Source organism: Macrosteles quadrilineatus, unplaced genomic scaffold (assembly GCF_028750875.1).
Source record: "Macrosteles quadrilineatus isolate MER2022 unplaced genomic scaffold, UCM_ALF_1.0 Scaffold_8__2_contigs__length_117827958, whole genome shotgun sequence".
NCBI lineage: Eukaryota > Metazoa > Arthropoda > Insecta > Hemiptera > Cicadellidae > Macrosteles > Macrosteles quadrilineatus.
The window spans coordinates 59,918,851-59,944,553 of NW_026542601.1; the positions used below are offsets into that span (position 1 = coordinate 59,918,851).

General features: G+C 45.3%; 2 protein-coding genes across 2 annotated transcripts in view; one reads left to right on the forward strand and one right to left on the reverse strand.

Moving 5' to 3' along the window:
* LOC129000958 (zinc finger protein 64-like) overlaps positions 1-4,933 on the forward strand; it is a 31,070-nt gene extending 26,137 nt beyond the window's left edge. The window contains exon 9 of the mRNA XM_054428056.1: positions 4,721-4,933. Coding sequence (XP_054284031.1) covers positions 4,721-4,836 — 116 coding nt within the window. The 3' untranslated portion in view covers positions 4,837-4,933. The remainder of the gene's footprint in view (positions 1-4,720) is intronic.
* A 2,365-nt stretch (positions 4,934-7,298) lies between these two features.
* Positions 7,299-25,703, reverse strand: part of LOC128999371 (coiled-coil domain-containing protein 25) — a 37,249-nt gene continuing 18,844 nt past the window's right edge. Inside the window, exons 5-6 of the mRNA XM_054425841.1 lie at positions 8,330-8,532; positions 7,299-7,578 (exon numbers count right to left, since the gene is read on the reverse strand). Coding sequence (XP_054281816.1) covers positions 7,503-7,578; positions 8,330-8,532 — 279 coding nt within the window. The 3' untranslated portion in view covers positions 7,299-7,502. The remainder of the gene's footprint in view (positions 7,579-8,329; positions 8,533-25,703) is intronic.

Genomic DNA, 25,703 nt, shown 5'->3' on the forward strand with positions numbered 1-25,703 from the left:
TGGTGAACGAGTCCCTAGCTTTTGGGTTACTATCTTGTAACCCGTCCCCCAGGGGTTGTTGTCGACGTCCTGACACAGTTGCTTCCAGCACCTGACCTTACTCTGGTTGATTGCACCACGAAGATCTCGCCTGGCAGCCTTGTGCTCTGCCGATCTGGCATTGGCTTCAGGCCGGTTTCTGGCACGCTGCGCTGCTCGTCGGAGGCTAAGGCATCTTCGCCGGAGTTCCGCAATCTCGGGTGTCCACCAGTAAACTGGCTTCTTCCCACGACGGGCAGAAATCCTGGGCATGGAACAGTCGCACGCCAATGAAATGAGTCGCATTGTCGACGTGGCACGGAATTCGGCACTTCCGATGTCCCCAACAGTTTGATCCCCGATACATCCCCGAAAGGTGTCTCGGCAAAGACGACCGAGGTTCCAACGTCGAGGCGGGTTGGCCGAGTTGGCATATGGACGCCTACGCTCGGGAAGCACCCCGAAGACAATTGCCTGGTGATCACTTGCAGAGTAGTCCTCGGAGACACGCCAGTCAGAAATCCGATTGGCTAGGCCTTCAGATGCCAGTGAGATGTCAGGGATGGTCTCTCCATATCCAGGGCGACGGAAAGTGGAGACATTGCCCACGTTCAGAACATGAAGACCCAGCCTGGCTGCCATCTCTAAAACATATCGTCCCCTTGTGTTTGTTTGGGGTGAACCCCATTCCACCGCCCTAGCGTTGAAATCTCCGCAAACAATCACCCCACCATCGACGTTCAGGATCCCGTCCTCTAGAGAGTCAACCATCTGGCGGTAATCTGCTATGGGCTGGTTAGGTGTAAGGTAGCAGGAGAAGAAAGTTAAACCTCTGCTTCGCACCCACACGAAACCGTTTCCCGCACCGGAATCTAAGATAGGTACCTTCCCGGGGTCAAGGACCCAGATGGCCGCCGTCCCAGAAACATCAGGAAACCACTGAGGAGAGCGTCGGTTCTGATATTGCTCACTCAGCAGCAAAATATCGGTGCCTTGCTCGGTTGCGAATTGGTACAGCAGACCGTCAGCTGTCCTGCTCCTTTGCATGTTAAGCTGAAGGGCACTTATCATTTCTGGGTGGATTGGCGGATCTTGTGCAGTGCTTGCTTATAAGCAGCACAACGGCTTGATCCCGCAGCGTGCTTTATGGCATCGTTCTTCAAGCCGGCCTCTGTGCACAGGACGCAAGATTCAGCGGAACTGCATACATTGGCCCTGTGATTTTGGCCGCCGCACTTGTAGCACATATTGCTTCTGTCGGGACCTTTGCAGCGATTAGCTATGTGGTTAAACCCCAGGCATTTTTAACACCTTGGGGCTACGAGCTTCTCGCGGACCCGGCATCTCACCCATCCGACCTTTATGAGCCCTTCAGCTAGGAGTTTTCTCCCATCTCTAGCTCCCAACGTCAATATCGCCATCTTCTGCCCTCGAGAGTTGGCCTTTGAGACAAAGATCTTCATCTCACTGGGTTCCCCGAGAACAGACTTAACTGCAGTGGAGACCTCTTCCTCAGTCGTGAGTTCGTCGAGATCCCTCACTTCCAATGTCGACTTAGGCTCAAGAATTCGCACCGAGGCGTTTGCACCAAGGATGGATTGCAAATCGGCCCCGAATTCTGCCTTCGTCCCGGAGGAATCCCCAAGCTCTACGAGGAGATCACCAGCTCTAGTTTTTCTGAGCGATTTGATAACAGCTCCTTTCTCTTCGGGCTTCACCTTTTGACGTATCTCACCAAGCACGTCAGCGTATGTCTTTCCGCTTGTCGGCTTGATTAGAAGAGCGTCAGGGCGTTGTTTAGAGGCTCTCTTTTTCTTGGGCTTCTTTGTCGTTTCGTCACCAGGCTGGACAACAGACTGCTGAGGAGGGTTCTTCTGCTTGCCCTTCCGTTTCGCAACCGTCACCCACTCTCCTGGTTTGTTTCCGTCGACCTTCTTTTTCTTCTCGGTCACAGGCTCAGCTGGGCTTGAGGCGGCTCGCTTAGAGCTGGCCGCAGTTGAGGACTGAGACGTCTGTTGTCGTGGCGAGGTCTGTGTTGACGAAGAGACGAGGGTCTTTTCACACGACTTCCAAGACTTGCGGAGATGAAGGATGTGGTTAAGATAGGACTCCAGCTTGGTAATCCCAGTCTTAACGTCTTGGTTCACATTCCTCTGTCTGCGTGTCGCTGACTTCATCTGACTGAGAGTGTCAAAACACTTTGTCAGGAGGTCCTCCTCTTCCTGCCTGGCCAGTGCGATAACGGCCTCGTATGGCGAGGTCGTTTTTTCACTTCCCTGCTCTGGCAGAGTTTCCGAGAGCGGCGATGGATCGGAACTCGGAGTGAAAGGACGTGCGCGAACAGGGGAGCGACTCAAACGTGAGCTCCTCCTGAACGGGTCGAAATCCACTTCAGGTGTCGTTTCTGCCTCTTTTTTTTGGGTTAGGGAACCCGAAGTTTTTTCTTGCACAATTGTAACGTTTTCTTTTTGCTTTTCTGCCATATTTAAAAAAGTTTCCCCCCCTATGCTGTGCCCTCGTGAGAATGTCACCCTGGTTCACCCCATGCACGGCTGTACTCCATGTCCTGCGCCCCCCCGAAACCCAGAACGCTCCAGAAAAGGCAGTGGCCTCGGCAGAGCCCCCCCAAAACCGCAGCAGGGCCCTATCCGGTCGCCATCCGGCACTACTACGGCCAAAGAGATTTTCGCCGGATGATAGGGCAGCCAGGTCATTGCCGGCTAAGCTGACCCGGGCCCCTGTACTATCCGGCAGCCTGGGATGTGCAAGAAAGACCCAGTTTTTAAGCTGTACCCTCTACCTGAACGGACGTCCAACGCATCGGGGGACTGCCGGACATGGAGCCATACACAGCAATAGACCAGGGTGATTTGGAAAAAGAAAATTGGTTTATTGATTTTAAGCGGGAAATGTTGGTTTGCAGAGGAGACGCTAAAAGAATTGGTGCGCTCCCCCCCCTTTTAGTCGACTCTTACGACGAGCAGGGGATACTGCGGTCTATTCTAATGCCGGAGCCGCACAGCTAATTCCAAAACAATAGGTAGGTTAATAATTGAAGCATCAAAAAATTTATTTGGACGAAAATAGGCTTGGCTTAGGGCTAGCTTATATTGTAGAGGCCTATAATTAAGTTAAGTTTTATTTATATTTTAATTTATTTTGTTTATTAAGTTCTTTTTATTTGTACATTGATTTTTTTGCAAGTTAGGCTACTATTAATTGCAGTATTTGTCTTAACTCAAATGGAGGAGTTAATTGACATTTTCGATGAAGTTGAATATGAAGATTATAACACTTTGATACCAAGAACAAGAGGGCCTACTAAAATAAGGGACAGAATTCTTCTTGTTGTAAAAGAAATATTAACTTTATAACATAACATAACCTTAAACAGTGATGTTATTCTAGCAGCATTCACACTTTGCTCGTCTGCTCTACCGAGTTGTAGCGTAGCGTAGCGAGCGTTGTGTTGTAAGTTGTAAGAAACACTAGCCCAAAGCCCACCGAAGATTCTTTACAAATACACATTCAGGATTGCCAACTGCTCGAATTGCCGTTTATCTTAAACGAAGCCAGTAAAATGTCAGAAAAAACCGAACACACATTTTAAACGGAGTTTAAAAATAAACTAGTTTATTATAAACAAAGTTTACACCATTTTGGGGAAACCGGGCCTTAGTGTGCTTATAGGTAGAGCTGTTATTTGGGTTTAAAAACAAAATTCAAATGTTTTAAAAATTCATTGCATCAGCCTGAAAACCTTCTTATTGAATTGTTACAATACCTTTTAAGCCATAAGTATTTTATTGCATAACACATTCTTTATTACAAAGGCAGTGGTGAACAGATGCATGGTCGATCAATAAGTCATAAAAACTAAAACGTTACAACAAAATACAACAAGGGATAACATAATACAACAAGTACAATTGAGAGAAAGTTACCAATTCAAAAAAGTTGGCAAAAAAAAATGTAAATGAAGATCTTGAAGCAATGTCAGAGACAAATCAATAAAAAAACAATCTGAGTCATATTTCACATTCAATGGTGAATTAATGACATGGTCATTTAAGAAATCTGTCAGGGAGTAATATGATCTCTCCACCAATAATGCTATAGTCCAAGTTTCAAATTTTTGTGGTGTATAGGATTTTATTTTTGAGGGGATCTTATTATATAGACAAATCCCCATATAGATGTTTTTTTTTCAAAATGAGAGTGTTCCTTTTATGGACTGATGTTTTTGTTGATAACATTTGGACAAAACATTAAAGGCCTTGTTTATTAACATTCTCTTCTCTTAGGGACAAGGTGGATTGTAAATGTATTCCTTTCTAAGTAGTTGATACTAGGAAGTAGATTATGAATGGATGGAAAGGTGCAACCTTATTGATCAAAATGTTTTTGAGTTTCCAACGAGGAAAAACTATCCAACCTCTAACACAAATTCCAGTAAACAGAGTAGTAATACTAATCAAGTCGTACGTTCATACTAAGGTCGACTCAATGCTTTGGACACAATCGCAAAGTAATAGTATCACTGGAATAGCTTAGAATTCTTTAAATTGTAACTACATTGTGACATAGGTAGGGAAAACTAATGCAATGGAACATTATCAAAATACAAGTTTAAATGCGAGGAAGAGGCTGTTTCCAAATTGACAGCCACAGTTTGCTGCATAAGTTTGCATATCACTTCCAGGGTCAAAAGGCAGTGAGTCACCAGTATTGCCCAATCCTGGCCCAGAGATGAGTTCCAACACCCCACCTTCTGCTTTTCTGCAATGTTACGATGCAGCGGATCCCGGAGTCAGCTAACACAGACAACTCATAGTTATAGTGCATAGTAAAATAATATTTTTATGACATATTGTATAATTTTAGTTTCTGTAAATAAAATGATTTATTTATTTTCCCTTTTTATATCATACTGGTATAAACCTGGTTTCATAGCGGTAATTTTTATTTTTTGCAGTAGTTTTACTTTCTAGGGAGTAAAAATCGTTTTGGCCCCTAGGGAGTAAAAATCAGCTGTTGTCGACTCGGTTGTAAATTTCGATTGTAAACAATTGCATGTATCAAAAGTACCGGTATGTATCGATTCAGTTGTTTTATTGATTGTAGTTAATTGTTGCCTTATTTTGAATAGTTCGACATATTGATAGTATAATGTACACTAACACAATCAAAAAAGACAAAACTATTGAATCACTTACTAAACAGCTGCTTGTTTCCATTAGCAAATTAAATTGAAAACAAGTAAGAAGTAGTTTTGAGAAGTTATCTGAAAACTATTTTAGTTTTGTAACATAGTTTGTTCAAATAATGGTGCTATAAGACACAAAATATAGTTCATCACACAAGCAAAAAGTGTCTTTTCAACCCTCAATCTTAAAACTTGCTCTCGGGTCGAAAAGAGTCACCTAACTAGTGATGAGATATATTCAAATATACGATACAGAGTCTAATTAGATACTGTACAAATTTTAAATAAACTCCAGCAAGTATAAAATATTCCCTCATAAACCATTAATATTTATAAATCAATAAATCTGATTTTTCTAAAATGTGTCTAGGAATGGATTTCTTGCTCAAAAAGCATCAACATGGCTCTCAACAATAATTTTTCAGAGTTAGTTGAATAATTGACTTTAGGATACTGAAGTCAGTGAAGTCCTCCAAGGTTACATTTAGTACAGTAGACTCAATTAGATTTAGATATAAAAATCCCCTATATGGTTAAAAAGGAATATACACTTTCACTTTCTCCCTATACATATTATGTGGAGGAAGTATTGATTTTGGTGTTTGAGTTTGAGTGGAAGTATCCTCTGAGTCCTCATAAACAAGAGTAGTGGTTTTCAAATTAATATCCTGTGTGTGCATGGATGGATGTGTACAAAGCTACATGTGTGGTCCAATTTTCTTGAAATTTTGTGTCTTAAAGTCCTTGAACAATACGACAAACCCCCAATACTTTAAATTCTATGGCTCAAAAGTTATTGTTTTGTGATTTCCCCATAAAACGTCATAGTTAACCCTTCCGTTTACCCAGGATAATCCGTTCATAAAAGGAGTTGAGTGTTCAGTATTGTAATGTCAAACTAATGGGAGGTATGTGTCAGTTGGTGGTATCGCTTGTTTTAATATACATCAACTCAATGATTGAACACAATTGAGCCTGATATTCAATATTTTACTCACAATGACCTAGCCTTAAACTTAATTTTGTTTTATATTTCCCCATTCACTAAGCACACTCTTACCTAAACCAATCCACCTCAAATCAGCACAGTGTGGTTGGATTAAATTTTTAAAGTATATTTTTAGCGAATTTCCCATATGGGGAATAAGCTATTACCGTAGTACTCATAGTAAGACCTGGACCCGGGACCGATTTGATTTTTCGTTTTGAGTTTTCGTTTTGAGGTCCCTAGAGAAACACCATCCGTTCAAATTCATATATATATATATATGTGCCCGTTAGCGCAATAACTTGAGCAAAATTGGTCCGATTTTGATGAAATTTGGTAAAAACGTGTAAACCTAGGTTTATTCGAACGAGTTCGCGAACCAGCATAATCGGACCATGGGAACGGGGGTTTATGGGGGGGTTTTATGGGGTAAAAATGGGTTTTTCCCATTTTTGACCATATAAACAAAAAAAATTTGCAATTTCATTCCAAACCGTTTGGTAGAGCTTAAAAAAAGAAATAATTTAGTATATTGAAGCGCTGATGTATGCCTAACGGTCACGGAAAAAATTAAAAAATAGTGTAATTTAAAATTCCCATGTTATTCTTATGAAGAAAATGAAAACTGTTGTAGTTTACTTGTTTATGGATATATATTGATACCATTAGGCAAATTTATTTATTTCATCCTATACTATTGACGTATGGTCAAAAAACACTTTTTACCTTCCCCGTAGCAGCAAACCTAAGCACTCGTTAAATCTAATGTTATTTAAATTGGGAATAATTATGTCTTATTTATGGAAATATTTTAGTAAAAATGTAATCAGACAAGTTGAAATTCGCTTAGTCTGCAGGTTTGCTGCGGCGGGGGTATTATGTTGTTTGAAGATTTTTGGATAAAATACAGTCAAGGTTTATCAAAGTTACTTTCAAGTTATTATCAAAAGGAGAAAATATGGCCTAATATTTGGAGTTAATTCAATGAGCAACACTACAATTAAATAGGTACAATTGTTTGAAAAAATACCTTAAAGAGTGTAAATGTAGGCATTGCATTGCATAAAATAAAAAGCAGGTACCATCTAAGGCTGTCAAAGAAGTTTTATTTCCCAAATAAAAAATTATAATAACAAAGCAAATTAAGAGAATTAACAAAACCAATTTTTTATCAAGATACAATAAAGTGTTAACACAAGTTTATCTCACAATGCTGTAAATGCAGGACTGTTTTAATGTTTCAATTATTTACACTCAGTTTGAAATCACTTTGGCACTAGTAAAAATCGATCACATAAAGTCGTCAGAGTCGTTTCCATCTTGATTTGAAGTCATCATTTCTGGTTTCATCAGTGTGGTGTAGCTTCTGAAAAAAAAGAATTAAAATTACTACATAACACAGAAACCTTGTAGTTTTTCTTACATTAGAGCTAAGATATATGTCTTGAAACTTGACCATACATCAAGTCTGGGTAGCTTAGGTTAGGTATTTAGGTTAGGTGTTTGGTACGTCAGATGATAAAGACTACATCAGAGCTACTACAAGTCTCTATCAGCTGACATACCCCCTCCCCCAAGGTCAATGTCACCAACTGGACCATGGATAGTTCTGTCGTGTCCGCCATCTAACCTGCGTCGGTTTGTACCGTGTTCAATGTGGCCGGCCTATCGTCATAATATTGTGTTTTTAGCGAATTTCCCATGCAAAAATTATCCGATTTTGATGAAATTTGGTACAAATTTGTAAACCTACGTTTATTGGAACAAATTTGCGAACCAGTATGATAGGACTATGGGAACAGGGGTTTGAGTCTCAAAATCGTTCTTTTGAATTCCAGATACTTAGTTTTAATCTGACATAACCTTCTAAGATTTTGTGATTTTTAAAAGTTATAGCACTCATTTTTAGGTTTACTATATAAATCCTTTGTAATGAATGATTTTAATTATTTAGTTTAAAATTTTTTTGTTTATGTTTTATGTTTTTCCTGACTACTAGACACCCTGGATGTTACCAAAGTTTGGATTCCCTATATGAAAAATTTGCTATAAGCTAAATGAAAGGTACTAATCCAATACTAATATTGAACTGCGGCTTTGGCTTTTGTATAATTCACCTTAGTTCTGCTTCTTCTTTTTTCTTTTTCTCTTCTTCCTTTTGCTTCTCCCTCAATGCTCTCTGTATTTTTTTCTGGTCTTCTCTTTCTAATCTGTCTCTTTCTTCTCTTTCCGCTCTCAAATCCACTTCTTTTGTAGTTTTTGTTTTGTTAAGCCTATTCACAATTTCATTTATGCGTTTAGCTACTCTCATTTTGCGTACCTGAAATAAAAGACATTATTTGCAGATGATTATTCAATATCAACAACATTTTTATTTATTTTTTTTTATTCATCAAAAAGAAATATTTGTAAGGAAACATGGAGAACCCTTTGTATTCACTGCGACTAATACTGTACTTAAACAAAATTTAAATACAGATATTTTTTTATTCAGTAAAGTTCAACCATTTGACACTCTTATAACATCAAATAATGATAATTAGGCTAATTTTGATGGGCTCTACCATAGCCTTCTCTAATATAAGGCCGCAGCGAGAAGTGGCAACGCGGCAGTCCTGGCCTACCAAAACAACTGTTGCACTAATTCATAATGGAGTATCTACTATCTATGCAATGATTTAGTTTACACGTATGTTCAATACTGTTCAATGAAATGGCGACCATACATAGTAGGTATTTTGAGCCAAGTATGAATGGAGATGAGTGTAGGATGAATGGCGCGATCTTGTAGTCTTGTTAGTGTAAAAACATACAGACAGCGTAGCGTAGCGCAGCGCAGCGCATGTTTTAAATCAAAACCGTGCATTGAAATGAGGTATGACATACTGGTAGCGTATTTCGGCGTAGCGTAGCGCAGCGCAGCGCAGCGTACGACCGAGGAACAAACTATTTTGTTTTTCTCAGAGCGTATTGGAGCGCATTCGACTGCAGACACGCTTAAAAGTCAATTCTAGTCTCTTTTCTGCATCAATTGGTCCTCTTCAATTAGTTGTAAGCTTCTCTCAATCATCCTTCACCAAACTAAATATGTAATCTAACGTTGTAGTCGACATTCTTGTATAATTCTTAAACCGAGACTCGTGTTTCCTAAGGATTGGAAATAAGATGTATTCACCATGCTTGTTCCTGCCTTTACACACTTCATGCACCCCGACACTTCTCCTACTGATCAAAAACTGCCACCTTAAGGTATTTTCGACAAAACTAATACGAGCCGTCTTCGACAGTGTTATCTTCTATACTGATGTACCAATTAAGACCGTCTACAACCTATGTTGCGCTACGCTACGCTGCGCTCTCTGTGTGTATTGGACTACGCTGCGCTCCTATACGCTACGCTGCGCTGCGCTACGTTGCGCTACGCTACGCTGTCTGTATGTTTCTACACTAATGACTAAGGCCGACATTCCTTAGACACAGCTGTTAATTAATAGCCCATACAGCTAATGGCAACTAAGGGACCTACAGTTTATAGTGGAATCCGAACCACATTTTTCCTTGGTATATACGAATTGGTCTAATTATCAGGATAGTACTGCGGATAGTCGTAGTACTGACTCGTGCGTACGTGTAACGGGTCAAATGTGTAGGGGGTAAAATAACGATCTAGACCACGAACATTAAACAGCTAAACATAAGCTGTTGAGTAAGCCTAGTCGCGACACTAAACTGACGTCGTACCTAACCTCCAATTCCAAGACCGCAGACGACGTTGGTGTCAGTTTGGTTGTTTGGCTGTTCGACTGCGTCTGAGGCCGGGCTACGGGAGAGAAGATGAGCAGCGGGGTCACCTTTGAGCGGTACGCGGCTGTAAGCCTGTTAAAGCTGCCATGCGCCTGCCTTCGCTGCCAGTTTTTTTTTGTTTCGGTAACTCGTTGACCAATCAGGAATCGTTTTAACTTTCGTCTCGATTCTGAGACAAAGGTGAAGTAAGAAGAAGATTTGTGAAGTTTTTTGGGTTCATTCGTATTCCCGGCTTTTGTTGAGGCATTCGCTAATTATTCGTCCTTTCGTCTTCGATTTGAAGAGTTTTCGTGCTACTACTTCGTCGTAAAAGTCACAGTAAGTTCTGTGGTGCATCGAGTGCGCGAAAAATCGTTTTTTACAGTATTACTACTTCGTTTGGTAAGTTGTACAATAAAACTTAGACAACTTAGGTTTTTCTTTCGGCAGAACTTTGTCGAAGTTCATAGGCTAGGCCTGATTCGCAGACCTCGTCATACGCTTTAACCAACTCATTTAATTAAAGTATCGGAGTTGGTGACAGATCATTTCGTAATCCATATCTGGGACTTTCTTTTTAAATTCTTAAACCCCTTTGTAAAGTTCCCGAACGCCCCGAAGTTGGCCCCAGCAGACAGGTTTCTGCTTGATAATTATTGCAGAAGTTTGCTTAAGTTGAACACGTGGGGAAGTTGAAGTTTTAGTTTTTCTTTTTTTCGTATCAGCTCCTGAAGCAGTTTTATTTTTAGTTTCAGTTTTTCTCTCGTTTCGTGTCTCACTTGGACAACTTAAGCCAACTCGTTTTCTTGTTTAGTAAATTCAGACTCTGTGGGAGTTAGGCTAGGTTAGGCCTATCTTGTACTAACCTTGTTTGTTTCAGGTTGACGACGTAACTCCGTAGGTAAGCGGAGTGACTACTTAGCTTACTTGTTGATTTGTTAAGTTAGCTAGTAGTGTGTCATTTAGATATTTGCCCACAGAGTCAAGTCAAAATTATTTATTTCCCCACAAGCCCTAGGCTAGAGTGGTGATTTCGAGTAGGGTGTTTAGTAACCCGCAACGTTCGTCTCGAGCTCTGACAACCAGGGCTATCAAATTTAGGCTATCCGAATCACTATCGACTCCTGGGAAACTCCCCGCGACCAGACTAGGGCGAATCCTGGGATCCTCGTTTTATTACCGGTGGCGTAATTTCCCACTTGTCGTCCGCCAGGAAAATTACGTCACATAAATGGCGCCCGAAACAGTTGGACCAGTGATTGGATAGTCTGATAGTACTTGGTGAGCTCAAGCTAAGATCGCTGTAGCAGCTGACGGAGAGTTGTGAGATTTTAGACTACGTTAACCGCTCTAGCCTTTCAAGTATTCGCCTAGGCCTACTGTTATTTTTTATTCTACGTTGAGCCGTGACTTGTACGCCGAGCGTCCCACCAATGTCACGCCTCAGTGTTTTTGTATAGTGCGAGTGCTGGCTTTGCGCCGGAACTCAATCGGTTTGGGTCTGGCAGCAGTCCTGCAGACCCCGGGGCAATTTTTCCGCTGTCGGACACATTTTCGGCAGAAGGACAGCGACTGTCATTACTACACACACAGTTTGTTTTGTTGTTAATGTGCATAAATATGTATCTGCGTCCATCGTCAGAGAAGACTGTTTTATCTTCATTGCCTTAACTCTTTCTGATGTAGTTTTGTGCGCCGTAGTCGTCAGATGAGGTCCCAGATGAGAGGCTTCATTCTGCTGCTTCCGGAGAGGGTCGCCCGGGGAGACACTACAACTTCTCCTTCTTCGGGCTGCCCGTCACCCTGCTTCTGGGACCAGTAGAACACTACGCCTTCTACCACCACCGCCTACCACCAGGAAGGACAATGACTATGATGTGCAAAAGGAAACCGCAAGTTTTATGTTTAGGCATGAATATTTAAAAGGACTGTTATTTAAAGGGGCCCCAAAATAATTCATCTTCGGTTATTTATGTGTCATAGTCATCGTTATTTTTTAATTGTTATTTATTTAATTGTTATTTATTTAATTGTTATTTATTTAATTGTTAATTCATTCAAAGTTTATATTGCAGTTACCATCCTTAAATTATTAGTTAGGCCTAACTTTTCACAGTTAAGTTACCATTTGTAATCTGGAAGGGTAAATTTTTTGAGAAAAGTGTTATTTAAAATTGATAAATTCTTTGGATGGGGAAATGATCGTTGTTTGATGTTATTTGTAGATTTTGAAAATTATAGGCTTTGTTGACAACTGTTTGTTTTTTGATATTCACCCACGGCCTTTCATTTTGTTAGGGATGTGGGGCGGCCACTCGCACTGTCACTATGGGGGGGCATGCTTCCAAAAGTTGTTCGTCTGGGGGCGGTGCGAGGGGTCGGCTCAGATGGTAGCAGAGCGTGGTTTTTTGGTTGCGTCCTGGGTGCCTTGTCGTGAAATTTCGGTTTCACGACTTGGATACTTAGAGATCCGATCACTGTCCACGTTCTGATTTGTTTTGAAGGGCCGTGGATGGATTTGATTTTTGGGTGATGCTGGTCTGGCAGTCTTGGGAATTTTTTGAAGAAATGTTGTCGTGGTGGGGTAAGCACACTGTTGTAGTTTTTATTAGGAGCTCGCCCTTGGCCGAGTCACCGGGTGGAATCTGGTTAATGACTTGCCCTTTGGGAGCAAGTGTGTCAAAAGCATGGCCAAACCCAAAATTGAAACTGTGTGTGTGTGTTTACCTCATCACACAAATGTTAGGTGTTGTCGTTTAGTGTATGTATGTTGTGTGTATGTCGTGAGTGTAAGGTCCGTGTTTTTGTTTTGGTGGCTAAGGCGGTGTGTATGGGCAGGTTCTTCTGTTTGGGACCTCATCTGACTGTAGGCATTTCAGTCTAGAGCCTTTAGTTAGTTAAGTTTGTGAATTGTTTGTTGTAAAATTTGTTTGTGTGTGTTTTGAAAGTAGGCCGACTGACTGAGAACAAAATGGGTTTGTTTGCTCCACTGCCCAATCCCATTGCTGGGGTTTTGAGCGACATTCGCCCGGTTGATGGTTTAGAGGTGGAACCTTTGTTAGAGTTTTTGGGAAAGGTGTTGCACCTGAAGGAGTTCCCAGGCATGGAGGACTCAGTAGTGTTGGAACTACTGGTTCCACTCTGCCTGAGACCTCTTGGTGACAAATTGTTAGATTGTTTGAAACGGGGAGTAAATTTTGAAATTTTTCACAGTGAAGTGCTTGAGCTCTTTGTCCCCTTCAGGGTCATGGAGAGATTGAAAGTTGAGAGGGTGTTTCGTCCTCAAAAATTTGATGAAACTCTCAGTCAGTATGTGGGTGACATTTGTGGCGTGTGGCGTGTCCTACGGCTGGGCATCCCTGAAAACCAACTGGTGGACATTGTCTTGCAGGGGTTGAAGCCTGAGGAGCGGTCCAGACTGATTTTTGCTCCGAAGCCTTCTTCTTTTGCAGACCTGGATAGGCTGGTCACCCTTTCACGGAGCGTTCAAGACGCTGATTTTCAGAGGGAGCATGTTCCGGGGCATCTTCCCCAGACTGTTCTCCATCCCGTTGTAGCTTCCGTGGGTCAAGGTCCTGAAACACCGCAGAGACAGAGGCATCCTATTGTTTGCTTTGGTTGTGGTCAACCAGGTCACATGAGACGAGAGTGTCGTCAGAGGGTTGATCTTGTGACTTTGTCCAAAAACCTGAGTAGCTCGCAAGGGGAAAGTTTGCCTAAACCGCCCTGTGAGAAAGCTGTTTTGGAGAAAGTCAGTAAGAATTTGGTTTCTGTGAGTACTGCCCCTTCTGGGAGTGCTGGGTTCGGGGAGCCTCTGTCGCGGGGTATGAGGGAGCTTGCATGCATGGGAGTGAAAGCGGCGCGCTCAACTTGCCCACGACTCAACATCTTCTTAGGTAAAACGGTGCAGAAGGCCCTTGTGGATTCTGGGTCAGCCCGTTGTCTCATTTCCCTTTCCCTGTTTGAAAATCTAAAATCTTCTGGGCTAATCAAGCAAGTTGAGCGAAGTACCCACATCTGCTGGACTGCATCGAAATCCCCACTTCCCATCATCTATGAAGCCCGTTTGAAATTCAAGATTGAACATTTTTCTTGGGTGTGGAGTTTTTGGGTAGCCAAGGACCTTTGCATTCCTGTCATTTTGGGAGCGGATTTCATCAAGCATTGTGGCCTGATTTTGGATTTGGGCAGAGGCCAGTGCTTCTTTCGTTTCGCAAGACGGGTGCTCATTCCTTTCGCAGATGAAATTGTGGATGGTGCAGCTGTGGTAGAGCCTGAGACACCCAGCAAACCAAAGGTTGATCTATTAGGGCATCTGACTCCTGGTGAGGCTGAAGCTATCAGAACATTGTGTTCTCGTTTTCCTGAGGTGCTGACGCCAAAGCTTGGAGTCACCAATCTTTTGGAGTACGAAATCCGTTTGACTGACACCCGTCCAGTTCGTTCACATCCTTACAAACTTGCTCCACCCAAAATGGAGACACTCCGTGGAATCATCAATGAGCTTCTTGAAAATGGGGTAATTGAGCCTTCTCGCTCAAGTTACGCAAGTCCAGCTTTTCTAGTTCCAAAGCCAAATGGCAAGTCTCGAATGGTTCTAGATTATCGCAAGTTGAATGCTCAGATTGAAATTGACTCTGTCCCTCTCCCTGATTTGCACTCGGCGTTCGATTGGTTCGGTAAGGCCAAGTATTTTTCCGTCTTTGATTTGAACCAGGCTTACCATCAGATTCCTTTGAAACCTGAATCTCGACCTCTCACTGCCTTCTGCGTTCCGTGGAACTTGTACCAGTTCACACGTGTACCCATGGGCCTAGCTGTGGGAGCCCAGACCCTCACCAGACTTCTTGACTCCATCTTCCATGACGTCAAGTTCAAATTCGTGTTCAACTATCTTGACGATCTTTTGGTGTACAGTGAGAGCTTTGAAGACCATCTGGTTCATCTTGAGGAAGTCATGAATAGGTTGCTTAGGGCTGGCCTTACCGTAAATCCCGAGAAAGTTAGTTTTGCTCAGGCTGAGATTTCTTTCCTAGGTCATCTAGTATCTTCACGAGGTGTCTGTATCGATCCGGCTAGAACCCAGGCTATCAGGGAGTTTCCTCCTCCCAGAGATGTCAAAGGCATTGCCCGTTTCATTGGCATGGTGGGTTTCTACCGGCGTTTCATCCCCAATGTGGCTGAGTTGGCGGCTCCTCTCAATGAGCTTCGGAAGAAGGGCGCCAAGTTTGTTTGGGGTGAAGCACAACAGATGTCTTTTGATCTTCTGAAGGAAGCTATCATGCAACCTCCAGTTTTGGCGATGCCAGATTTCAGTCGAAAGTTTGTTTTGCAAACCGATGCTTCCTCCGTCGCTATTGCGGCTGTGTTGTCTCAAGAGGTAGATGGTGTTAGGCAGCCAATTGCGTATGCCTCACGCACTTTGAACCCATGCGAAAAGAAAAGCTCTTCTGTGTATGAGTTAGATTGTTTGGCTGTCGTGTTTGGAGTGAATAAGTTCAGACGTTTTTTGGAACACAAAGAGTTTTTGCTGGAAACCGACAACCAAGCACTCTCGTGGCTCCTTGCACATCCTCGCCAGCTTGGGAAAATTGGTCGTTGGGTTGTCCAGATATCTTCCCTCAAATTCCAAGTGCAACATGTTCGAGGCACGCAGAATGTGATTGCTGACACTTTATCCAGGATGTACCACTCACCTGACGACCAATCTTCTGATCAGGAGGAGCACACTGGGTGTGCCGTGCTCCTGGAGTTTCCCCTCGCCTTTTCTGAGTTCATCCCACATCAGCTAAAAGATCCCGAGCTGGCTAAGATCATTGGTGAGCTTCAAAATGGGGGAGCCCACCCCCCGTATTTTCTGTCCCAGGGTGCCCTTTGTTGTCGAGACCGACAGCGAGGTAAACCCAAGGTTGTGCTGCCTAGTCTTCTTGTACCCATGGTCTTTGCGTACTTTCACTCTTCCCCTGTGGGTGGGCACTTAGGGATTCACAAGACCATTGCGAAGGTTAGGGACATGTTCATCTGGAAGGGTATGGACAGGGACATTGCGGCACGAGTGCGTTCTTGTCAAACATGCTCGCTAAGCAAGCCTGCTCAGAATACCAAGTATGGGTTGTTGTCATCTGAGGTGGCGGAGAGACCTTTGGAGAAGGTTTTCATAGACTATGTAGGGCCTCTCCCACGTAGCAAGTCAGGAAACAAATTCTTGCTTGTTTGTGTGGATGCCTTCTCCAAGTTTTGTTGGCTTTTTCCTTTGAGGAACGCCACTGCACAGCTCACCGTGCAGGCACTTCGTACCCATTTGTTTCAACACTTTGGAATACCCGCCACCATTGTTTCCGACAACGGAACTCAGTTTGTGTCTCACCTTTTCAAAAGAATGTGCTTTGGGCACGGTATCCGCCATGTGACCACTTCTCCTTACTATCCACAGCCTTCCCATGCTGAGAGGTTCAACAGAAATCTTCGATCCGCTCTCATAGCTTTTCATGCTGACAAGCAGACCACCTGGGATCAGGAACTTCCTTGGATTCAGTTTGCTTTCAACACTGCACACCATGAGAGTCACAAGGCGGTCCCTTTCGAGCTGTTGTTGGGCTATCCACCCAATAATCCCTTGGCAAATGTGTGGAAAATTGGCGACCTTCTGCCACCCCCTGGTGCGGCCAATGTCAAGGAAACTTGGCAGGCGGCTAGGAGGAACTTGATCCGAGCTAGGGAATTGGTCCGGAGGAAGCACAATCGAGGTCGGTTGGACAATCCTTTCCAGGTGGGGGATTTGGTTTTCTGTAAGGCTCATCCGGTCAGTTCGGCCGTGGACAAGAGAGCCGCTAAGTTGTCTCATCGGTGGTCAGGTCCCCACCGCATCTTGAAGTTCTTGACTCCTGTCTCCGTGCGGCTGGGAGATCCGCAGACTGGAGAAGTTTTCCGGAGGGCTCACATTTCTCATCTGAAGCCTTTCCGGGGAACAATTCCGTAGGTCATCTTTCTTTACTCTTGTGTCTGAGTGGGAAGTGCACTGGGCCAGAGAGCTTGATCACCTCTTCTGTCCCTTGTGCGCTGCTGAAGATTTTTCCCTAGTAAATTTTCCAGCACTGGCCAGTGCAACCCCTGGGGGTGAGTAGTCCCTCCAGTTGAAAGTCTTTTGGCGTTCCCCATTTCAGACACTTGAGTTGATCTGTGGTGTTGAGATCTTCTAGAATTGGGAGAGGTTGTTTTTCTTTTTTTTTTGGAGAGGAAGTCCTCCTTTGGGGGGGGAGGTTGAGCCGTGACTTGTACGCCGAGCGTCCCACCAATGTCACGCCTCAGTGTTTTTGTATAGTGCGAGTGCTGGCTTTGCGCCGGAACTCAATCGGTTTGGGTCTGGCAGCAGTCCTGCAGACCCCGGGGCAATTTTTCCGCTGTCGGACACATTTTCGGCAGAAGGACAGCGACTGTCATTACTACACACACAGTTTGTTTTGTTGTTAATGTGCATAAATATGTATCTGCGTCCATCGTCAGAGAAGACTGTTTTATCTTCATTGCCTTAACTCTTTCTGATGTAGTTTTGTGCGCCGTAGTCGTCAGATGAGGTCCCAGATGAGAGGCTTCATTCTGCTGCTTCCGGAGAGGGTCGCCCGGGGAGACACTACAACTTCTCCTTCTTCGGGCTGCCCGTCACCCTGCTTCTGGGACCAGTAGAACACTACGCCTTCTACCACCACCGCCTACCACCAGGAAGGACAATGACTATGATGTGCAAAAGGAAACCGCAAGTTTTATGTTTAGGCATGAATATTTAAAAGGACTGTTATTTAAAGGGGCCCCAAAATAATTCATCTTCGGTTATTTATGTGTCATAGTCATCGTTATTTTTTAATTGTTATTTATTTAATTGTTATTTATTTAATTGTTATTTATTTAATTGTTAATTCATTCAAAGTTTATATTGCAGTTACCATCCTTAAATTATTAGTTAGGCCTAACTTTTCACAGTTAAGTTACCATTTGTAATCTGGAAGGGTAAATTTTTTGAGAAAAGTGTTATTTAAAATTGATAAATTCTTTGGATGGGGAAATGATCGTTGTTTGATGTTATTTGTAGATTTTGAAAATTATAGGCTTTGTTGACAACTGTTTGTTTTTTGATATTCACCCACGGCCTTTCATTTTGTTAGGGATGTGGGGCGGCCACTCGCACTGTCACTATGGGGGGGCATGCTTCCAAAAGTTGTTCGTCTGGGGGCGGTGCGAGGGGTCGGCTCAACGTTAACGTTCTAGCCTAGCATTTCTAGTTTATTAGGTAGCTTAGGCCTACATATTTTCTGGTTTCGTCATTGTAGCCTATTGCTAGCCTAGGCCTATTGGTGTTTAGCGTTAAATATTTTAGCCTATTTGTGTGATAGCCTATTTATTTTAGGTAAAACGTTTACTTTATAGTAGCCTATTGCATTTTAGCCTTTTATTATTGGATTTTGGAGCAGTTTGGACTTGGTCCTATTTCAACAAATTTTCTGGGTTTTGAGTACCTAGTTGGGACTTAGGCTGGTAAAAAAAAAAAAAAAAAAATTTTTTTTTTTTAAAGTTGTCTTGTTTGGACTTACTTAGTGCTGTTTAACGTTAGGCCTGAATTTAAATAGGCCTATTGTGGATTTTCATAATTGTTAATCAATTTCAGCCTTTTAAACTATTGTTGCAATTTGTTTGTCTTGTTGTGCACTAATACTTTGCAGCTATGCCCAACTCGCTCCCTGAAATTTTGACAACGACGCCAGGAGTTCTAACCATGGCTGGGGCCGTGGTGACTACGTCATCGGTTATCCCTACCTGCTCGTGTGCATCAACAGTTACTACTACGTCAACGGTGTACACACGACCGGTGACCTCGACCGGCTATACCGCTCCGCTCTACCCAACGGATGATCCACCACGTGTCGGCTGGATACATGAGCTGTCAAAGCAACAGTTGATGGTGGAGATGGCGCGACACCAATTGCCATCACACGGTACACTGGCGGAACTGCGCAAACGTCTCTGCACATACTGGCGGAGCAACGCTGGCACATCGTCTTCTCCAACCTCCCAGGAGGAGGTGTTCACGACTGGCCAGGTGTTAGATAACCAGGCCCGGACTTCAATGCATGAGCCTACTCTACACCAATCGCCTTTCGACTGCCGAACGGGGTCAACGCATCAACCTACTGCTTGGAGACCACCTGGTACCTATGGCCTAGTAGGCCTACCGAGGGCTACGTTCCAACGTCAGAGCCCACCTGCTGCGGTCACCTCGGCATCACATGAACCCTCACTCGCAGGACTAGAGAACTTGACTGACGCTCGACATGCCTTCGACTTCGCTCCGAGGTCTTCGCTCCCGGAAAATTCTGATGCCGATCCGGTACGTCACACTTTGGACCGCATGCGGCAGATGCTCGGCCTATCGCCCAATGCTGACATGCGCAGCCTAGAGCACACGTTAGCCGAGGTGTTGAACCTCGAACAGCGGGGCTCACGCCGTGAGGAGGACTACGCCGAGCTTCCAGTCCACGGGATCGACCCGCTAACCTCCCGATACGCAGTCCCGTCTCGGCCAAGGGATGGATATGGAGGTGTCCGGTCTTCGTATGTCCTACGGAGTGATGACCGACCTGATGACGTTGCTAAGACGTCGTCCGCCCTCTGTGACAAGGTCCGGAAGTGGAACTTGCGCTTCGACGGCAGACGAGATGCGGTTTCGTTCCTGGAGCGTCTAGAGGAGCTGCGCGAGGCCTACTCTCTGTCGCCAGAGGACGTTTTGAAGGCTTTGCCTTCACTTCTACATGGCCAAGCTCTCCTCTGGTACAGGAACAACAAAATGATGTGGCGTTCCTTCCACGACTTTAGGCGGGCATTCGAGGTCCAGTTCTTCCCTGCTGGCTATCATCGCCACTTGGATGACGAGATACGGAAGCGCACTCAGGGTTAAACAGAGGCATTTTAAGATTTTGTGATTGCCCTGACAACCCTGATCCGACGGAGCGGCACTTTCTCTAACCAGGAAACTATCGACCTGGTGTACTTGAACATGAGGCCGGAATACAAGTTCATGATACGACGTCATGACTTTGTCACGCTACCCGACCTCATCGAGCGAGCCGACGAATACGAGGAGCTGCTACGGGAGCGTAAGCTGTTCCGCTCTCCCCCTCCGGTCGCTCAAGCATTGGTGCCTGAGACGGCCTACACGCCCAGGCGTCGAATGGACCGTTTCGTCGATGTTGCGGTGATGGACTATTCTGAGCCCGACCGTAAACCGCAACCTACCTCGCCCAAGACCGGCCGCACTGGTGATTACCCTGCAAGGAGTGGGGGTAACCAGCCAAAGCATACGACGGCCACCGTTCCTAATAATAGAAACCGGGGCCTACCGTCTACGAGTCCATCCCGACCATCGAGTAACCGCAACCCTCCAGTCTGCTGGAATTGTGATGCACGTGGGCATGTCTTCCGAGATTGCGATCGACCGAAGGTGTTGCGGTGCTACTACTGCAAACAAGTCGGAGTGGCCACTACGAGCTGCGGTTGTCGCGCGGGAAACGCCAGACGGACTCAGGCCGCAGGAGGTCGCCTGAGCCCACGTCCGTGGCTGCACTACCTCCGAAGAATGGAGCTCATGGCTCCAGTACATAACGGCCTTCACTGAATCGGGTTCGGGCATAGTGAGGTCACGTGAGCCCGCAGCGCAGCCGCCTACGACCTCTACCGAGCTCAATTACGTGAGCACCTCGTACGTGTCGGCTGGAAAATCATCTGAGTCAACCGACATCCGACCTTTTATCGACACCTTGCTCCTGGGAAAGAGATTCCAAGCTCTGTTGGATACCGGAGCAGTTGTAAACCTCGTCGGGGATGAGGTTGTTCGTCACTTCGACGAGTGTGGGGTAAAACCTGAGATATCTTCGGCGGACCTGAGGATGGCTGATGGTACACGTTGTCGGATTGAGACGAAGTACCACATCCCGGCCCAGATCTTAGGTGAAAACCTCATACTCGGAGCCTATTTTGTGCCTGGGCTCACCACGGACGTCGTATTGGGTATGAGGTGTATTCGAAACCTTAACCTCATACGAATAAACGTCAACCACGATGGCACTTTCGACACGACCACGACTCTTCCTTGTGCGACGGGCACACTGGAACCGCTGACGTCAACGGAAGAACGACATCTCCAGAATTTTCTCGAGAAAGAACTTCCTCTCTTCGATGCTGTTGTGGGACCCACGGCGTTGACTGAGCATGTCATCCGGCTCAAACCAAACGCTGTCCCGATCAAACAGCGCCACTACCCTCGTAACCCTGCAATGCAAGCGGTCATCAACGATGAAGTAGCTGCCATGCTGAAGGATGATGTAATCGAACCATCCGAGAGTCCATGGAGCTCTCCGATCGTGTTGATCCGGAAGTCGACTGGGAAATACCGCTTTTGCATCGACATGCGCAGGGTGAACGACTCCTCGATCAAGGACGCCTATCCTCTGCCTAGGATTAACGCCATCCTTGAGAAGCTCCGGCAGGCCAAGTTTATTAGTACCTTGGACCTGAAGCAAGGCTACTGGCAAGTGCCATTGGCCGTCGACAGTCGCCCCGTGACCGCCTTCACTGTGCCAGGCCTAGGCCTTTTTCAGTTCAAGGTCATGCCGTTTGGCCTACACTCTGCCGGTGCCACCTTCCAGCGCCTTCTGGATAGAGTCATCGGGCCTGAGCTGGAGCCGAAGGTCTTCGCGTACCTTGATGACCTTGTGGTAGTGTCGACGTCTTTCGAGGAGCATCTAGAACTTCTGGGGGTTGTATTTCGCCGCCTACGCGAGGCGGGCCTTCGTTTAAACCCCGAGAAGTGTCACTTCGCCCGTAGGGAGCTGAAGTATCTGGGACACATCGTGAGCCAAGATGGAATCGCCACGGATCCTGAGAAGGTCCGCGCCATTCAGGATTTCCATTCAGGATTAGGAAGAGGTAAAAGAAGTAGTAAGATGAGCAGGGTGGAGTGTGGGAACTGGAAACCGTTTGTAGCAGTTTGAATGTATCTGCAATGCTGAAATGCTATGAGAAGGGATGGAAGCATGCCCACGACATAGGAAATGGCGAAAGAAATAGTAAAGGCTAGCAGTACGGAGTGTGGGAATGTTTGTGGCAATTAGATTAACGTATCTATGATACTAAAATGCTATGGAAAGTGATGAATACAGATCCACGACGTAGGAAGTGGCTTAGGAAGTTGTAAAGTATGAGCATCAGCATAGTGTGAGATCCGTCTGTGGCAGTTAGATTAATGTATCTTCAATACTAAAATACAAAGAGAAGGGAAGGAAACAGGCCCCACGACGTAGGAAGTGGTGAAGGAAGTAGTAAAGGCTGGCAGTGCAGAGTGGGGGATCCGTTTGGGCAGTTAGATAAATGATTCTGTAATACTTAAATGCTATGAGAAAGGAAGGAAACAGGTCTATGACGTAGTAAATGGTGAAGGAAGTAGTAAGGCTAGCAGTGTTGAGTTTGGGGATGGATTAATGTATCTGCAATGCTAAAATGCTACGGGAAGAGACTGTAGACCGTATGTTAAAATGATTACGAAGCACGAATCGATACATATTTTCGATACATGCAATCGTTTACAATCAAAATTTACAACTGAGTTGACAACAGCAGATTTTTACTTCATAGAGGCTGAAAACGATTATTACTCCCTAAATATTAAAAATGCTACTTTAGACCCGCAACGCATGCATTAAAAACTACTGTTTTTACTGCAGTATGACAAAAACAATATAATATGAATCCTTGATGACTCCGCTCAATTTTGTGGATGCCTCTGCGAACGCCACCTAGTTTTGTTTATTAAGTTCTTTTTATTTGTACATTGATTTTTTTGCAAGTTAGGCTACTATTAATTGCAGTATTTGCCTTAACTCAAATGGAAGAGTTAATTGACATTTTTGATGAAGTTGAATATGAAGATTATAACACTTTGATACCAAGAACAAGAGGGCCTACTAAAATAAGGGACAGAATTCTTCTTCTTGTAAAAGAAATATCAACTTTATAACATAACATAACCTTAAACAGTGATGTTATTCTAGCAGCATTCGCACTTTGCTCGTCTGCTCTACCGAGTTGTAGCGTAGCGTAGCGAGCGTTGTGTTGTAAGTTGTAAGAAACACTAGCCCAAAGCCCACCGAAGATTCTTTACAAATACACATTCAGGATTGCCAACTGCTCGAATTGCCGTTTATCTTAAACGAAGCCAGTAAAATGTCGGAGAAACCGAACACACATTTTAAACGGAGTTTAAAAATAAACTAGTTTATTATAAACGAAGTTTACACCATTTTGGGGAAACCGGGCCTTAGTGTGCTTATAGGTAGAGCTGTTAAACTCTGCTGGCGAGCTGGTAAGCTCGCTTGGACTTTACTTTACACAGTGAGCAATACATTCTCACTACACTGTACAGAACTCATGACAGCAACGTTGACTTATTTTTATCACACGTTGTCGGATTGAGACGAAGTACCACATCCCGGCCCAGATCTTAGGTGAAAACCTCATACTCGGAGCCTATTTTGTGCCTGGGCTCACCACGGACGTCGTATTGGGTATGAGGTGTATTCGAAACCTTAACCTCATACGAATAAACGTCAACCACGATGGCACTTTCGACACGACCACGACTCTTCCTTGTGCGACGGGCACACTGGAACCGCTGACGTCAACGGAAGAACGACATCTCCAGAATTTTCTCGAGAAAGAACTTCCTCTCTTCGATGCTGTTGTGGGACCCACGGCGTTGACTGAGCATGTCATCCGGCTCAAACCAAACGCTGTCCCGATCAAACAGCGCCACTACCCTCGTAACCCTGCAATGCAAGCGGTCATCAACGATGAAGTAGCTGCCATGCTGAAGGATGATGTAATCGAACCATCCGAGAGTCCATGGAGCTCTCCGATCGTGTTGATCCGGAAGTCGACTGGGAAATACCGCTTTTGCATCGACATGCGCAGGGTGAACGACTCCTCGATCAAGGACGCCTATCCTCTGCCTAGGATTAACGCCATCCTTGAGAAGCTCCGGCAGGCCAAGTTTATTAGTACCTTGGACCTGAAGCAAGGCTACTGGCAAGTGCCATTGGCCGTCGACAGTCGCCCCGTGACCGCCTTCACTGTGCCAGGCCTAGGCCTTTTTCAGTTCAAGGTCATGCCGTTTGGCCTACACTCTGCCGGTGCCACCTTCCAGCGCCTTCTGGATAGAGTCATCGGGCCTGAGCTGGAGCCGAAGGTCTTCGCGTACCTTGATGACCTTGTGGTAGTGTCGACGTCTTTCGAGGAGCATCTAGAACTTCTGGGGGTTGTATTTCGCCGCCTACGCGAGGCGGGCCTTCGTTTAAACCCCGAGAAGTGTCACTTCGCCCGTAGGGAGCTGAAGTATCTGGGACACATCGTGAGCCAAGATGGAATCGCCACGGATCCTGAGAAGGTCCGCGCCATTCAGGATTTCCCCGCACCCACGAACGTCAAGGGAATTCGCAGTTTCCTAGGCCTTGCGTCGTGGTATCGGCGATTCGTCGAGAAGTTCGCTTCGGTAACCATACCACTTCGAGGTTTGCTGAAGAAGAACGCCAAGTGGCTCTGGGGACCCGAACAAACTAAGGCATTCGAAGCTCTGAAGCACGCCTTGGTGACGGCCCCGATTCTCGCCTGTCCCGACTTCAGCCAACCCTTCGTGCTCCAGGTCGACGCCTCGAATTATGGCCTGGGAGCAGCGTTAACTCAGAGTGTAAACGACCGAGAAGTGGTCGTTGCGTATGCCAGTAGGCTACTCTCTGAGGCCGAACAGAACTACACAACTACCGAGAAGGAGTGTCTCGCTCTCGTGTGGGCTGTTCGGAAATTCAAGGCTTATCTCGAAGGCTACCACTTCATTGCGATAACCGACCATGTCGCCCTAAAATGGCTGCTTAAGCTCAGTGAGCCTAGTGGGCGCCTGGCTCGGTGGGTTATGGAGTTGCAGCAATTCGACTTCGAGATAAGGTACCGCAAGGGGACAGCGAACAAAGTGGCCGACGCCCTATCTCGTCAGCCGGTCCCTGAAGCGCCCAGCTCGTCTGGTGAACCCGATCAACCTACGTTTGAGGTCGGAGTTTTAACCAGACGCGGTGCTAGGAAACAGTTGCGGTTACGACGCCTAACCGATGCTGAAGGTGACGAACCTTCACTCGGCGATGATCCGGCGGGTGACGTTATCGACGACGAAGCTCCTGGTCCGACGCAGCTGGAGACTGACGACCCATCATCCGACGTGGACAACGATGGTAACCCGCCGGGCAGCCACGGTGCTTGGTATGACCGCCTTCGCAACCTGGTCAGCAAACACCCTGGGCGATACTCGAGATACCAGCTTCGCGACGGTAAGCTGTATCGTGCTGTCTCGAAGAAGGATCGACCTACGACATGGAGGGTGTGTGTGCCAAGCGACCAAGTATCCGTGGTACTGCACGAAAACCACGACACGGCTACGGCAGGACATCTTGGGGTGAAGAAGACGTTAGCCCGAGTGGGTGGGGAGTACTTTTGGCCTAACTGGCGTCGTGAGGTGAAGGCCTATGTACGGTCTTGCGCCCAATGCCAGGCCTATAAAGTACCCCAAACGAAACCAGCTGGGAAAATGTACTTCCGACAACCCCAAGGACCGTGGTACGC